Source organism: Ctenopharyngodon idella, chromosome 1, assembly GCF_019924925.1.
Source record: "Ctenopharyngodon idella isolate HZGC_01 chromosome 1, HZGC01, whole genome shotgun sequence".
Classification (NCBI taxonomy): Eukaryota; Metazoa; Chordata; class Actinopteri; order Cypriniformes; family Xenocyprididae; genus Ctenopharyngodon; species Ctenopharyngodon idella.
Window position 1 is genome coordinate 27,584,107 of NC_067220.1, and position 16,552 is coordinate 27,600,658.

Consider the following 16,552-nt stretch of genomic DNA (forward strand, 5'->3'; position numbering starts at 1 on the left):
GGGGGTCTGAATATATGTATATATATATATATATATATATATATATATATATATATATATATATATATATATATATATATATATATATATATAATGAAACTGAAAACCTCCTGTGGTATCAAAGACTAAAAAAAAAGCCTTGTTTGAAAAATCATGTTTTGTATCATATCCTCTGACCATTTTCATGTAAATTCAGAGTTTTTGCGTGCATACTCATGTGAGAAGAGAGAGGTCCAAGAAAAGAAGCCAGAGGGAGCTAGTACAGAGCCAAAAGATATCCAAAACACAGAACTATTATTTCAAAATTTGTCAAAGGTTAGTCACAAGGCTGAGCAACTGGAGAATTATTGAAACTAAGGGGAAACAAATATATTTAATACATGCTTATAAACTGCCTATAGGCAGAACACATGATTGTGTATGGAGTAATATTGCTATTAATTCTGCTTTTGAATCAATTGAGTTTATGTGATGCACATTAAACTGTTAATCTATTTTTTTTAAAAGGATAATTCACCTCCAAATGGAAATTCTGGCATCATTTACACACCATCATGTTCTTTCTTTTGGGAAACACAAAAGAAGATATTTGAGGAATGTTAGTTTTGGTTGACCAATGATTTTGTATAACATAACATAAAAAAATAAATAAAAAAAAAACTCAGACATTTCTCAAAATATGTTATTTTATGTTCTACAAAAGAAAGAACGTCATACAGGTTTGGAATTACATGATGGTCAGTAAATGATGGCAGGATTTTCATTTTTGAGTGAACTAACTCTTTAAGCCCTTGAGGGCCTGATGCAAAGCTAAGGTCACTGAACCATGACTAATGTTTTAAGACAGTGGCTTGCAGTCTAGTTTCACGTGAGTGCTTGAGCAGCGGTTCTAATTTGCACAGCAAAACATTTACAAATTTAAAATTTAGCAGTTCAGTTTCAGTTCATGTGCAGATTTCAGAGTTTGAAGGCCATGATGAAATGCTGGTGATACAGTACATGAGATCAAGAGGATTAATTCTATTAGTCTGTCATCTTTATGATGCACAATCCTTGTATCAGATGTCTAACACAAAGACAGTAACAGCAGAACAAGGAATCATTGGTTTTCTGTTATCTGTGTGCAGTGCTGTGCAGTTGTACTTAACCTATAGAATGAGATTATATAGCCTACACAAACAGTTCACTAAAATTTCATGCATTATTTAATATAAGTTATATAAGTTACATAAATTATATAAAATGTAAATATAGAAGGTCCAGTTAATTTGAACAAAGAGTTAAATCACGCGGGTTGTTAGCATGTGACAGTGTCAGTCTTACAATTTGACCTTTTAAAACGGTGAGACATACTTGCAGGAGGAGCTTCATTTGACAGCAAGCAGTGATTGGTTGAACGTCATATACTCTCCCTCTTCCCTGTTAAATGTGCAGAATTCAGTCATAATTCAGCACGCCTTCTTTCCAGAATTACACTGCATTGGGTTGCCGGTGGTATAAAGTTTTTAAGAAAAATAATACCCGCTCTCATTCGAGTTATAGTCTGAGGGCCGCTTTCTTTTGTGCTCATAGATGGCGGAGGAGGTTTTGATAGATCCTGGGAAAACTAGAGGGGTAAGTGGGCCTAATTTAGTTTGCATATTAGGCTATTATTATTATTATTATTATTATTATTATTATTATTATTATAATAATAATAATAATAATAATAATAATAATAATAATACATGCAAATGCTGTATTGTGTCTTTAATTTCTGACGCGGCTTTGAGACGCGAGAGCTAGAGAAAGACAATATTCAAGAAATTATGAAACATGATGTTTTCTCTAGATTAAAAGTCTCTCTCCTGTCATGAGACATCTGTCGAATTCCTCCGCATTTTCAGGGAGAAGTAAAGATTTCATTTATTTTGTTCTCAAAGTAAGCGTGATTGTTTGCAAAGCACTTATTCAAGCTGCAATCTCTATAGCGCATTACTAATCTACTGTAAACCCAAATTGTAAAGTGCATTGTGCCTGTTTATTTATTTATAGCATTTCTCCAACCTAAAAATATAGTTATTGTCTTAGATTTATTGTCTTTTTCAGACAACGCTAATACTTTCTGAACTAAACACTTTTTATATTCTTATGTAGAGCTAATGATGTCCAATTTCGTAAGCTTGTGTTATACTGTTACCTCACAGCACTTGTTCTAAAACTGCTCTTTCTCAGAGTTAAATATCTTCTTCTTCTTCTTCTTCTTCTTCTTCTTCTTCTTCTTCTTCTTCTTCTTCTTTCTTTTCTTTTTTTCAATAATTAAAAATAGCAAGGGAAACCTAATTTGTTGCTAAAGAATGCCATTAGCCAATTGCATATACAATGGCTAATGAACGTGCATGCTTTCACACTTTCAAAAGTCCAACAAAACAGCAACATTAGAAAGTTTCTTTAGAGTTTCTGTAAATTAATTTATAGTTCTTCTATGTTTAAAGGCAGTGGTCCAAAGTGTCTTTTATTTGGCATTTGTCTCATCAAATAAACATTGTAATGCAAGTATTTTAGCAAGCTGTCAGCTCTCTTGGAGTTGAGCAAAATGGCAGCAAGATAGCTCATCTTAGAAAATAACGTGAGTAGCATATCTTGTCAGGCAGGAAAAAAACTATTTATTATAGTAGATTTATATTTTTGTAAGCAGGGCCCATAGATAAATCATAAAGATTTATTTATAGGGGGCTTTCACATTGGTAGTTTACTGTAGTTCAAAACAGCATGGTTTGCATGAAAAAATTGGTAATGTGAAAGTTGGACCTAGACGCAATATGCTGGAACTATATTTCCCATTCATTTTCTGTGAAGGGATTAGTAAAAATTCTTCAATAATAAAGATAAACCAAACCAACCTCAGAGATTAATCACAACATTACAACCTTTTTTTTTTTTTTTTTTTTTTTTTTTAAGCGAAAATACAATGACAAAAGTATAAGACTGTGTACTAACCCTAACTTTTTATGAGAAAATTACTCAACAAAAATCCCAATTTTTACAAAGGTACACCTTTGTACATGTTATTTACCCCTAAAGGTGCATATTAGTACTTATGATGCAAATGGTGCATATTACCTTTTGAATGAACTTGGAATGAATGATGAATGAATCGCATTATAAATGACTGAAATATTGACTTGCAGTCATTGATTCTGAGGTCTTCTTAGAAGAGCTGTTTGTTGTGAAAGTCTGCTGTGAAATGTTTATACTGTTATTGCTCAGTTTTTCTATATACTATATGGTGAAAATGAATGGGCTTTTTACTTCCAGAACTCTATTACATCTTATGAACATCTTGTGCCTGATGCAGAGAAAGCTCTCTTTCTGAGAACCCTGCTCTCATTTTGGGTCCCGTGACAAGGGGGGCCCACTATGGCCCCACCTATAAAATTTTGAGTAAATTTAACCTCAGACCCAGTTTGCATGTTGTTACTGTATTTAAGCTGCTCATGAGAAAATTTGAAAACATGTAGTTGCATTTTGAGAATATTTCTCTGAATATCAGTCTCCAACAATGCATTACTAATTCATTTTCTTACTTTCTTACTACTATAAATCAGAACAAAGATGGTATTTGAAATATAACAAAGAATTTCTGTTTATTTCTGTTTTTGCGTTTCTATTTATTCACAAGTGACAGCCTTCAAACTTTCAGTTTTCCACGTCTTCCATGTCCTGCAGCTGAGAATTTCTTCCACTTAACTGCTTTCACACTTTTAGAAGGTTGTGATAGTGTTGAGAATTTTGTTCATGTGCAGGATAATTATTGTAACTCAGTTTGCCTGGGCAGTGAACACTCATGCCAAATCTAGTCATGGTCCACTTCCGCGCTAATGCAGTCACATGCTAAATGGATCAGAGCCAGAGTCCAATACTTCACACTCACAGATGGTTTTTAAACCATTTAACAATTATGCTTAAAGTGTGATTTTGTACTCCAGTCCAGACAGAAATTTCCTACCTGATTGTCCATGTTGGTTGCAGTGTTGAAATGCAAATATTTCTGTAATCTTTGTTCAGCGTTGAACACCCAAAGCTGCTTACAGGGAGAATTTGTGATCGATTAAAGAAAGGTCTGTTCATATTCATATAGTTTCATATATTTACCAAAACAGCTTCCTTATAAAAGAATACTCATGTTAGAAACATGTAATGTGCTAGACATCTTCTGAAAAGTTTAAATCCAAAAGCAGGAAGGTATGTTATTAAAAATGGTTGTATGTCACGTGTTTCTCCAGCATCTAACCTCATCCCTGTTGGCAGTAGCGTTCCTCTCTTCCTTTGGGAGCTCCATGCTCTATGGTTATAACCTGGCTGTTGTTAATTCTCCTGCACAGGTAACTGACACCAACAAACACGTTTTCTCATAGCCTCACATACAGTAACACTTTTTTATGCAGCTGGATTGAATCACTTACTTGCTGAAACACTGAATCACAGTTTGTTCACGTCTTTTCTTCTGATGATTTTTGAGGGCTTTTTAATATGTTCTTAAAATGCCCTCTGACATAACAGTTAATTTGAATGAAGGCTATTTAAACTTTGACAGGTGTCAATATAGCACTACACAAGTATAATATGAAATAATTCACTCTTCCATTACAGTGAAGGCTTGAAATGGTACATACTTCTGCCAACAAGTCACGAGTCCTGACTAGAAGTATCAGAGCGTGATCACACTGAGAGTATAACTGCAGCTTGTAAAAGAGCTTGTGAAGAAGAGAGGCTAAAAATTTAGAAGAAATAAATATGACAGTGGCAAAATGGGTACATAGAAAAAGGCCGTTCAAAAGAAAAAAAAGAAGAAATGCAACCATCACATGACAGTATATTTTTGGGGGTAGAGTGAGTTTTTCTTTACAATGATTACATTCATCTGCCAACAACTGTATAATTTTGACTTGCTATTTTGATTTGCTTTCATTTTCTGTTCATCTAATTACATGAGACTAGATGTCCATTTTATTAAAATTTAATTGCAAACAGCTGAGAAGTTCTTTAGCCCATAATTGCTGCAATTGCGTTAAGTGTGTGATTTAAGTTAGTAGAAATTTTTTAGGTAACTGAATCTCATTTCGCTGCCTATCATATATTATAACTGTGTAAGCACGATTGGTAATGCCCAGGTATTAGAAATGGATATTAATTAAGAGCTACACAATGTCATATTTTTTCTTGTATTTGTTCCTCTAATAGTACATAAAGGACTTTTTTAACCAAACCATTGTGAGACGGAATGGGTCAGGAGTGGATGAAGAGACTCTCACGCTTATGTATTCAGTCACTGTGTCTATATTTGCGATTGGAGGCCTGGTGGGCTCTCTCACAGTGGGAATGCAGGTTACCAGATTTGGGAGGTAGAGTATGCGGTTTATACATACATTACACCTAATACATTGCACAGATTCAAGGTCAAAGTCCTATAGCTGCTTGAATGCTTTGTGCTTCTTTATAATTTGTAGGAAAGGGACACTGGTACACAGCACAGTTCTGGTCTTTATCGGTGGAGGGCTGATGGGCTTTAGCCGATTATGTGGATCTCCAGAAATGATCATTGTTGGGCGTTTCATTACAGGGATACATTCAGGTAATTCATTTCATTTAATATGGAAGGCCTTAAAGGGTTAGTTCACCCAAAAATTTCTTTCATTAATTACTTACCCTCATGACGGCCCAAACTTGCAAGACCTTCGTTCATCTTCGGAACACAAATTAAGATATTTTTGATGAAATCCGAGGGTATCTGAACCACACATAGGCAGCAACGTCATTGCCCCTTTTGAGGTCCAGACAGGCATTAAAGACATAGTTAAAATAGTCCACCATGTGACTACAGTGGTTCAGCCGTAATATTATGACGTAGTGAATGCAGTGCAGCGTTTCCATGTTTATGTCAGAACGCTGACTCATTATTGGCCGCCGCTGATCACGTGAACAGCATGACGCATGCGCGTAGAAGCCCTGCACTGCATTCATTACATCAAGCGTAGGAGACTGACAAAGAAGAGAAGAAATTGTTGTTTGTTTTGTTTTTGCACACAAAAAATATTCTTGTTGCTTCATAAACATTAAGCTTGAACCACTGTAGTCACGTGGACTATTTTAACGATGTCTTTACTACCCGGATCCGGCCCACATGTGGTACATGTGGATTACACGTGGACCAGATGTGTGCCAGATCTGGGCTGACACTATGTTGCTGTCAGGGGATACACTCAGATTTCATCAAAAATATCTTAATTTGTGTTTCGAAGATGAACAAAGGTCTTACGGGTTTGGGACGACATGAGGGTGAGTAATTAATGACAGAAATTTAATTTGTGGGTGAGCTAACCCTTTAAGTGCCAAAATTAAAAATTTTGTCATCATTTACTCACCCTCATGCTATTCCAAATCTATATGAATTTCTTTTTTCTGTGGGAAATAAAATAGATTTTTTTGAGAATTGTCTTTTTTTTTTTTTTTTGCTGAACAATGCAGTCACCAAAACGGTGCAATATCACCTTACCCCTCGAGAGCTGATTGAGCGTGCTCCACTCCTAAACAAAGAACACAAGTCTCGTATCCATCGTCCCTAGGAATAGATCGGAGGCAACTTCTAAACTTCTTTGACTTTGTTTTTTTTAACTCCTGCTCTAAACAGACAGAGACAGAGACAAGAAGCTGGTGATGTTCTCGCGCAGGTGTTATTTATAGACTTGTGACTCAGACACTGGCTCATGTTGAAATTGTTCCCATAGCATCAACCCCATGACGCAGCATCACTGTTCCCTAGAAAGGGAACCTCTTTCCTTCTTAAAAAATTTACACTTGACTTTTTGAATTTTTTGAAATTTATAGTGTATTTTTCCACTGTACTGATATGTGCTCCTCTGCTGTGCTGCTGTAGGGATATCTCTCAGTGTTGTTCCAATGTATCTGGGAGAAATTGCTCCAAAGAATCTCCGGGGCTTTCTAGGACTCGTGCCCAGCATCTTCATCTGTATAGGAGTGTTTATCGCTCAGATTTTAGGACTCCATGAGATCTTGGGCAAGGTGGTTTCTTTCTATTTCATTTTATAACATTAGATTTTCTTTCTATGTTATGAATATTACAGATATATTGATTAATATATTTTGAACTTTTGTTGTGCCAGCATGTTTTGCCATGTTAAACAGATCTGTTACTGCTTTGATTTTAGTCTTGTTAAGTCTTCTTATCATTATCATTTGGTTGTTCCACACAGGAAGAGCACTGGCCACTGTTCTTCTCTCTAGTTGTGGTGCCTACATTCATACAGCTCATGTTGTTGCCCTGGTTCCCAGAGAGTCCCAGATATCTGTTGATGGAAAAGCGGAACATTCATGCCACTATCACAGGTACTTCTCTTACTAAAAGAAACAGTTCACCCAAAAAATCAAAATTATGGCTGCATCCGAAATCGCATACTTTTCTACTATAGTAGATGAAAAAAGTATGTGAAAAGAGTAGGATGTCTGAATTCACAGTATTCATAAAACAGTAGGCGAAAAGTACCTGGATAACTTGCATACGATGGACACTTTAATATCCCATGAGGCCATGGGAGAGGATTTGTTAATGGCAGTGAAGCGACCCAACTGATGCTGGTAGGTCACATGGTCACATGACAATGACAACATGCAGATGTTGTACTGTACATCCGGATTACATTCATACTACATGCATTTATACTATATAGAATTTACTTTTGTTTTTAGTGGTCACAAAGTAATTACTACACTGTAAAATGTAATAAGTTGACTTTACTTAGAAAAAAATGAGGAAACCGATTGCCTTAAAATTTCCAAGTAAAGTAGTGTATTAATTTTAAGTTGTCATAACTTAATTCAGTTGAGTAAAGAAAACTTGTTGGTCAAGTTCTGTTAACTCAAAATCATTAGTTGGGTTAACTTATTACTAGTGTTCACATTACTGGGAAAATCTTAGGAAAGCGATTGCCTTAAAATTTTCAAGTAAGCTGAACTTAATTGTATCAAGTTGATCTTACTTAAACCATTTAAGTTTTGTCAATTTAATTCTATCTGTGATCTGAGGAAGTGTATTCCCAGCGTGCATTGCGGCATAAATAAAGTAATTGCTTTGTTTTACTGTTTGTGGCTTTATTTTACAATTTTATTTGCTGTCTTGTGTCAGTATTACCCCAACAATGACAGCAAATAAATTGTAATGTTCTTATTAATTAAAAAATTACCATTGTTGTGTTTTGCATGCTGAATGTTGATGTCTGTGTGTTACTCGAGCAAGGTTGATTGCAAGGCACCGGCTCAACAAGAGAGGAATCAACCCCCTTAAATGTTTGATGTTTCACAATAGTATGGTGTTTATGATATATATGATATAATCTAACAAACAAAAATTCTACATGAAGTCTAGATTAGTTATTGGTTTAGTGCCAAATAATATCACTTTTTAAAAGCGATCTATTTAACATGTCTCTGCTTTTGAAACCACAAACAACTGTAATTTCCCATTTGGAAATCAATTGGAATTGATTGGAGGAGAGATATAATAATATAAATGAAGTTCCAAGTGCACAACCAAAGGAAACTCTAATCGCTAAAATGGTGAGAAGAAATTTTAGGAAATCAACATGAATTTATGGTCAACTTACGTGATGTTCTCCCAAAAGTTTTAGTTGTATTAATAATTTAACATTCAAGATCAAGAATGCAACTAAAGAAAGATAACTGCAGAAGTGGAGGAAATAAGTGAAAAGTCTATTAAGAATTGCCCCGCCTTAAAAACCTTTTGCCCCGCCCGATTTTTTTTATTTTTTATTTTTTTTGCTTGATGAAATGGTCCTCAAACCAGTCAAGTAATTTTAACTTGGGTTTTCTGAGTAACAAAGCATAGCATGCAAACAGTACAGATTACTAAATTGTTTTAAGTAAGTTCAACAAACTCTTGGACATTAAGTAAAGTTTACTAAAAAGCGTTAGTTAGAACAACTGTTAGATGTAAACAGTTACAGATTACTAAATAGTTTTAAGTAAGTTCAACAAATTCTTGGACATTAAGTACATTTTACTAAAAAAGGTTAGTTAGAACAACAGTTAGGTTTTACAGTGTAATTCAAAAGAAGTACCTACTCAGAGAGTATGCGATTTCGGATGTTGTTCAATCAGGACTTTGGATCATGTTGTTCCAAATCTGTACTTCCTTCTTCTGGAACACAAAGGGTGATTTATTTATTTTTTTTTTTTTTTTTTTTTTTTTTGAGAATATAATGAAAAAAATTGCCTCACACAAAGCTATTGTGTATAGTGCCCATTCATTGTAATTGCATGGAAAACATTGACTACTGCATCCTCTGGTGTGTCAAGTTTGAAACAAAAAATAAAAATAAAATAAAATAAAATAAACATTTCTATTTCTGTTAACTTAAAATCTTCCATGAAAAGTATTCTAGAAATTCTTCTGAATGTTTCCTCTCACTTCACTGCATTAAAGCTGATTGAATTGTGTTGGAGGGATTAGTGGCCAGACCAGGAGACTCTCATAAGCTGTTATTGTCCTTACTGTGATCTCAGAGCTTCAGAAGCTGCTACTACAAAGGCCCATCAGTCATACAGCAGCTACCAGGTTGAGAATTCACTGACTACAGCAAAGAATGTGACACAGGATTAGAGAAGAGTAAAGGTAGAAACATAAAGCCATATATAATGCATAAACAACAAGATGGTATATTTTAAATATTTGTTTAATGGCATCTAGTAGTATGAATGAAGGCCAGTAACACCGATACCAATACTGCTACTGATGTCTCTATTAAGTTTTTTTTTTTTTTTTTTTCTGGGACTGAAATGAGTAATTATCTACTTAAAAAAAAAAAAAAAAAAAAAACATTTAATTTTACAAAGTGCACTTTTTAAAATTATTTAAAAGTATAGTTTTTAAAAGTTTTAAAACAGTTATAAAAAGTGTACTCTCTTTAATATTATATTATCTGCAACTACAGTTTAAAAAAAAAAAAAAAAAATCTTTTAAAGGAACACTCCACTTTTTTTGAAAATAGGCTCATTTTCCAACTCCCCTAGGGTTAAACAGTTGAGTTTTAGCGTTTTCGAATCCATTCAGCTGATCTCCGGGTCTGGCGGTACCACTTTTAGCATAGCTTAGCATAGTTCATTGAATCTGATTAGACCGTTAGCATCTCGTTAAAAAATGACCAAAGAGTTTCAATATTTTTCCTATTTAAAACTTGACTCTTCTGTAGTTAAATCGTGTACTAAGACCGACGGAAAATTAAAAGTTGCGATTTTCTAGGCCGATATGACTAGGAACTATACTGTCATTCCAGCGTAATGATCAAGGAACTTTGCTGCCGTACCATGGCTGCAGCAGGCGCAATGATATTACGCAGCGTCTCTCACAAATGTCTCCATGGTTGCAAGGCACGCTCCCTGTGCAAGCAGGGGGGTCACAGGCGCTGCGTAATATCATTGCGCCTGCTGCAGCCATGGTACGGCAGCAAAGTTCCTTGATCATTACGCCGGAATGAGATGCTAACGGTCTAATCAGATTCAATGAACTATGCTAAGCTATGCTAAAAGTGGTACCGCCAGACCCGGAGATCGGCTGAATGGATTCGAAAACGGTAAAACTCAACTGTTTAACTCTAGGGCAGTTGGAAAATGAGCCTATTTTCAAAAAAAGTGGAGTGTTCCTTTAAGATCTGAAGTACTCATCATACAAGTGCTCATTTAATACAATTAAGCACACTTTTAAGCACACAGGGGATGCTTTAGTCCAAAGTGATCTGTTGTATTCTGCTGTTCTGATTCTCTGGTGTTCTGACATGATCTAATGGGCCCGTACTCTTACATAATGACGCTCAGATTCTGATTCCTCTTGGCAGCACTGAAGTGGTACCGTACTAAGTCTAACATCCAGGCTGAGGTGGAGGAGATGCAGGAAGAGCAGCGCTCTTTGTCCTCAATGGAGACTGTGTCAGTATTGCAGCTCTTCAGGGATCCGTCTGTTCGCTGGCAGCTTGTTACAGTCATTGTGGTCAATGCTGGAATGCAGCTGTCTGGAATCGATGCGGTGTGTGTGTTTTTAACAGTGGGAATGGTGATGACAGTTACCATCAAATGGCAATACCGTTATTTGAGATAATAAAATGAAACTCCTGGTTTCTATTTCTAGATCTGGTTCTACACCAATGCCATCTTTGAGAATGCTGGCATTCCTGTTCATCAGATTCAGTACACAACCGTTGGCACTGGAGCCATAGAGGTCATTGCTGGACTCATAGGGGTGAGAATGCCATGACTGACACCAAAGGCATATCGTAAATAATAGGAAACCATGTTACATTGTTTTTTGTTGTTGTTGTTGTTGTTGTTTTTTTGCAATTGTAATGGTTCTGTACATACATTTTAGGTTCTGTGCTAAGTAAAAATAGAATGGCAAATTTAACCTTTGATAATATATTTGGTTCCTAAGTAACACTGAGTAATTCACAATTCTTTGAATGTTGTCCAGTGCTTTACTATTGAGCGTGTGGGTAGGAGGCCTCTGATGATTGGTGGCTTTAGCTTTATGGGCGTGTGCTGTGCTGGAATCACTTTCTCCCTCATTTTACAGGTAATTATGAACACTAAAATTTTCTAAAAGTACCATTAAGATACAATTAGTTATAGTAATAACTAAGTAATAACTAATTATTACTCAAGTATCTTAAAGGTCGGATAAGTTGATTTTCAAAAACGCTGTTGGACATGGTTGATATTTGAAATCAACCCAAACTAACCCACCCCTCTCTTCATTGCTCCGTCTCCAAAACTCACTCTCCAATCCTATTCCTAACCACGTTGCTCCAAGTCGGTCTCAAACCCTGGCCCGATCGCTGCTGGCAGGCTAGGCGAATGCACTAACAATGATACTAAACACCGCATTCTCTAGCGATTGTCAGTGACAGTGAGCAGTGGTTTACCTGCACAACTCTCACTAGCTGGCCTCTGTTACACGCGCAATCACAGCTAACATGCAACAAAATGCTTCACGAAAAATAAAGCGCAGTTGATGAACGAATGACAAGGAAGCACAAAATTAATAATGCACAGTACACAAGAGTAAATACAAAGTGTTCGTTGTTAGTCGCCAACAGCACAGCAGCTCCAGACAATAAACCTTCATTCCAGTGATATTCTTGGCAGGTATATTAGGCTGCTGTCACTTTAAGACCTGATGCGCGGATCCATTATACAGTTTCACATGTGTTTTCTTTCTCATCTGTATACATTTATTAAAACATAAATGACTTTGTTTACATGAATACTCGTCATGAACGGCATTTTGACATTATTTTGTTTGTATTTGACTGTTTAAGCGAAGTAGTGAAAAATAACTCATTTAGTACTGAGAGGCGGCTTTATATGTGCACACTTTGGGTGCACACATATAACAATATTAATCCGGAGCAAATGAAACAAGTGAGTGAGGGGAGGCGGGTTTGTGTGTTAACTCGCTGTCGGAGAGATGAGAGAGCGAGAAAGCCCAGCTGGTATCGTGTATATATTATGTGTATATATATATATATATATATTAAAAAGTAATTTACTTCCATTACAGCCATTACAGTCTTCAGTGTCACATGATACTTCAGAAAATCATTCTAATCTGCTGATTTGATGCTCAAGTAATATTTCTTGTTTTACCAATGTTGAAAACAGTTGTGCTGCTTAATATTTTTGGAAAAAAAAAAAAAAAAAACATGATGAAAACAGCATTTATTTGATATATAGTTTTGTTTTGTTTTTTGCAAGAATTTTAATCAAGACAAGACTTTATTGTCACTTTTGATCAGCTTAATGACTCCTTTCTGGATAAAAGACTTAAAGTAAAAAATATTACTGACCTCAAACTTTATTTATTTATTTATTTATTTTTTAGTTTATATATTTTGATCTTCAGTTCTTTTGTCTTTGGTTAGGCTCATTTATCCTTTATGCGGTATGTCAGTGTGGCCTGTGTGGTTGGAATCATCGCTGGATTCTGCATTGGACCTGGTGAGGATCTCACTGGAATTTCTCTTAGTCATTTTCATGTCTGTATCCTACATCTTACTCTTAAAGGTTGCCTTTTATATTTGTTTATGTTCTAAATAAGTTATATTTATGAAATGATACTAGCAAAATTAACTCAGACATGGTTTAATGGACTTTCCTTGTGGATGTTATTATGTACTGCAGCTAATTATAGAAATTCTAAAAATGAAGGTTTGCTACAATAAAGCCTTTTATTTGATAGACTAGTGCCACCTGTTGGTGAAAGAGTATATTTGTTTGCAAAAGAGCACGTCGAATAATGTGCTATGTACTTATCATATCGTTGTGTTGCTTTTTAAATGAATCCAAATATGTCTTATTGATATGACTTTGATGCTATTATGTTTGCTCCTGCACAGCTGGTGTCCCGTTCCTCATGACAGGAGAGCTTTTTAAACAATCCCATCGACCCGCTGCCTACATTGTAGGAGGATTTCTCAACTGGATATCAAACTTCACTGTGGGATTTGTCTTTCCGTTCCTTCAGGTAAGCCTTTTCTTCAGGGAGCTCACTGTATATTGCGGACAGAATGCAGTTTACAATTTATTTAATATCAAATTATGTTGTCAACATACTAATTTGAGTGACAAGGTTGTTGTTCATTTCCAGGTTAAAATTAGATTTTAATCTCAGATTTTCTTTGTATTTCAGATGTCAGCTGGTGCATTCTGTTACCTGGTGTTCTGTGGTGTGTGTGTGGGGGTGGCAGCCTACGTCTACTTCATCATCCCTGAAACAAAGAACAAAACATTTGTGGAGATCAGTCAGATGTTCGCCTCAAGAAACGCTTGTGAAAGTGAAAACCAGCCGCTGGGAACCACTGACCAAGTCAGGCTCAAAAAGATGAATGGGTATGGAGCGCTGGTGCCTGCAGATGTGGACAAAATGGACAGGACAGAGAAATAGTTGTGGAAAAAAGAGAGCAGTATGCTGTGTTCTGGTGCTACAAAACACTGTTCTGAGAGCTGTGAGAATGTGATGTTTTCATTTAAGAATTATCCTGTGTCACTGGAGCATTTACTACAAAATCACCATTAAAGTAGCCCATATGATTTATACAATGCAGCATACATGTCCTATGGGCTACTTTTATGATGATTTTGTTTGCAAGTCTTCTAAAAGCCATACAATAGTTTGTGTGATGAACAGACTAAAAATTCTCACGTCTATCTGACAAAAATGGAGCCTGGTTGGAAATCGGCAACATCACACGTCATTGCTTGACTGCTAACCAGAGGCCATATTTGAGAGTTCATTTTAAGATGTCATAATTTTATTTTGCTGGCAGACCTGTGCGGATAATATCTTTTATTCCAGTTCTAGATTTGAAAGCTACAAAATTGCATTATTGTCCACATTCAATTTGAACTGCCTGAGAGCTTCCTCACACAAAGCTATCGTATGCCTTCAGAAGGCTTAGAATATAGAGCACAAGTCATATGGACTACACTACTGTTCAAATGTTCGGGGTTGGACATTTTTTTTCTCTTAAGCTCTCTAAGGCTGCATTTATTTGATCGAAAATAGAGCACATTGTAAAATATTATTACAATTTAAAATAACTGTTTCTATTTTATTTTACATGATTTCTTCCTGTGATTCATTTTCCAGCAGCCATTACTATGGTCTTCAGTGCTACGTGATCCTTCAGAAATCATTTTAATATTCTAAATTTGTATGCCTTAATAATAAACATTTCTTTTTGTCAATGCTGAAAACAGTTGTGCTGCTTAAAGGGTTAGTTCACCCAAAAATGAAAATTCTGTCATTAATTACTCACCCTTATGTCGTTCCGTAAGACCTTTGTTCATCTTTGGAACACAAATTAAGATATTTTTGATGAAATCTGATGGCTCAGTGAGGCCTCTATTGCCAGCAAGATAATTACACTTTCAGATGCCCAGAAAGCTACTAAAGACATTTAAAACCGTTCATGTGACTACAGTGGTTCAACCTTAATGTTATGAAGTGGCAAGAATACTTTTTGTGTACCAAAAATAATAACGACTTTATTCAACAATATCTAGTGATGGGCGATTTCAAAACACTGCTTCATGAAGCTTCGAAGCTTTACGAATCTTTTGTTTCGAATCAGTGGTTCAGAGCGTGTATCAAACTGCCAAAGTCATGTGAACCATTGAAATTTCGAAACGTTTCGAAGCACTTATGACGTAATGAAGAATCGTTTACTGAAATCACTTGACTTTGGCAGTTTGATAAGCACTCCGTACCACTGATTCGAAACAAAAGATTGAACCACTGTAGTTACATGAAATGTTTTAAATATGTCTTTAGTAGCTTTCTGGGCATCTGAAAGTGTTAATTATCTTGCTGTCAATAGAGGCCTCACTGAGCCATCAGATTTCATCAAAATATCTTAATTTGTGTTCCGAAGATGAACGAAGGTCTTACGGGTGTGGAACGACATGAGGGTGAGTAATAAATGACAGAATTTTCATTTTTGGGTGAACTAAGCCTTTAATATTTTTATGTAAAAGTTTTACTGTCACTTTTGATTAGTTAATTCATCCTTGCTAAATAAAAGTTTTAATCTCTTAAAAAAAAAAAAAAAAAAAAAAACCTCGCTGACCTCAAACTTTTGAACGACAGTGTACCCCTGTGGAGTTTTTGGGTGTGTGATGACCCATGGTCACTATGAACCTTTGTAGTAGTATAGTGAAGAATTATTTTCGATTTGTGATGATAAAAATTTTAAAGTGTGCCATGGAAAAATATCAGCATATGGGTATTCCACATAACCGTCCTCAGGTTGCATTGCAGGGGAATGTTCCTGTATTGCAAGTCTCTTTGGATAAGAACACATCAGGTAAATGACAAATAACCAAAGAACTTGTCAAGTGCTTCTTATTTGGTTTGTATATTTAAAGAAAAAAACAATATGTATTCCTCCTGCCTGTTGGAATCTGTGACCTGGCTGGTACAACATGGCTAAAAGTATTATTATTATTATTATTACTACTACTACTACTGTCCATTCAGTAGTTTTATCCACAGCCTTATTAAAGCTATAATGTGGCCATAGTATCTTAATGGTTTTTTTTTTTTTTTATGTAACTGACATCTTGGATTCCTTAAGTAATATTGTTTTATACTCTCATCTCCTTTTTTATATTTGGGAGTATGTTCTTGGCTACGTTAGTAGTTTTATTTCAAAGCCTAAGGATTTGCCATTATATGGAACTAATAATAATAATAATAATAACAATAAATTATTTAAAAAATATGTTAACAAAATAATTATAACCAAATTAGGACAAAGCAAGTCAAATATCTGAAAAGTACAAATGAATGTAAAACTACATTGTGTATATAAACATATTCTGTACTGTACTTGTCTGTACTGTTACAACTGAATTTGTTTTAAGCTATTGTCTAATAAGAAGACAATATGTTGTTTTCAAATATTAATACAACTACTGTTTATTTTAT

The 16,552-nt window shown here is 35.3% G+C and overlaps 1 protein-coding gene across 1 annotated transcript; it reads left to right on the forward strand.

Moving 5' to 3' along the window:
- The first annotated feature begins 1,475 nt into the window (after positions 1-1,475).
- slc2a15b (solute carrier family 2 member 15b) lies at positions 1,476-14,866 on the forward strand. Its single transcript, XM_051910669.1, has 12 exons — positions 1,476-1,614; positions 4,266-4,364; positions 5,224-5,384; positions 5,490-5,614; positions 6,917-7,062; positions 7,254-7,386; positions 10,908-11,095; positions 11,198-11,308; positions 11,537-11,638; positions 12,987-13,062; positions 13,461-13,588; positions 13,754-14,866. Exons 1-12 carry the CDS (start codon positions 1,573-1,575, stop codon positions 14,006-14,008), a joined length of 1,566 nt encoding a protein of 521 aa, XP_051766629.1. The 5' UTR covers positions 1,476-1,572; the 3' UTR covers positions 14,009-14,866.
- The last annotated feature ends 1,686 nt before the right edge of the window (positions 14,867-16,552 follow it).

Coding starts and splice junctions, on each gene's coding strand:
- slc2a15b (XM_051910669.1), top strand. CDS start 1,573: ATGGCGGAGGAGGTTTTGATAGATCCTGGGAAAACTAGAGGG. Junction 5,385..5,489: donor CAGGTTACCAGATTTGGGAG/GTAGAGTATGCG, acceptor TATAATTTGTAG/GAAAGGGACACTGGTACACA. Junction 7,063..7,253: donor TCCATGAGATCTTGGGCAAG/GTGGTTTCTTTC, acceptor TGTTCCACACAG/GAAGAGCACTGGCCACTGTT.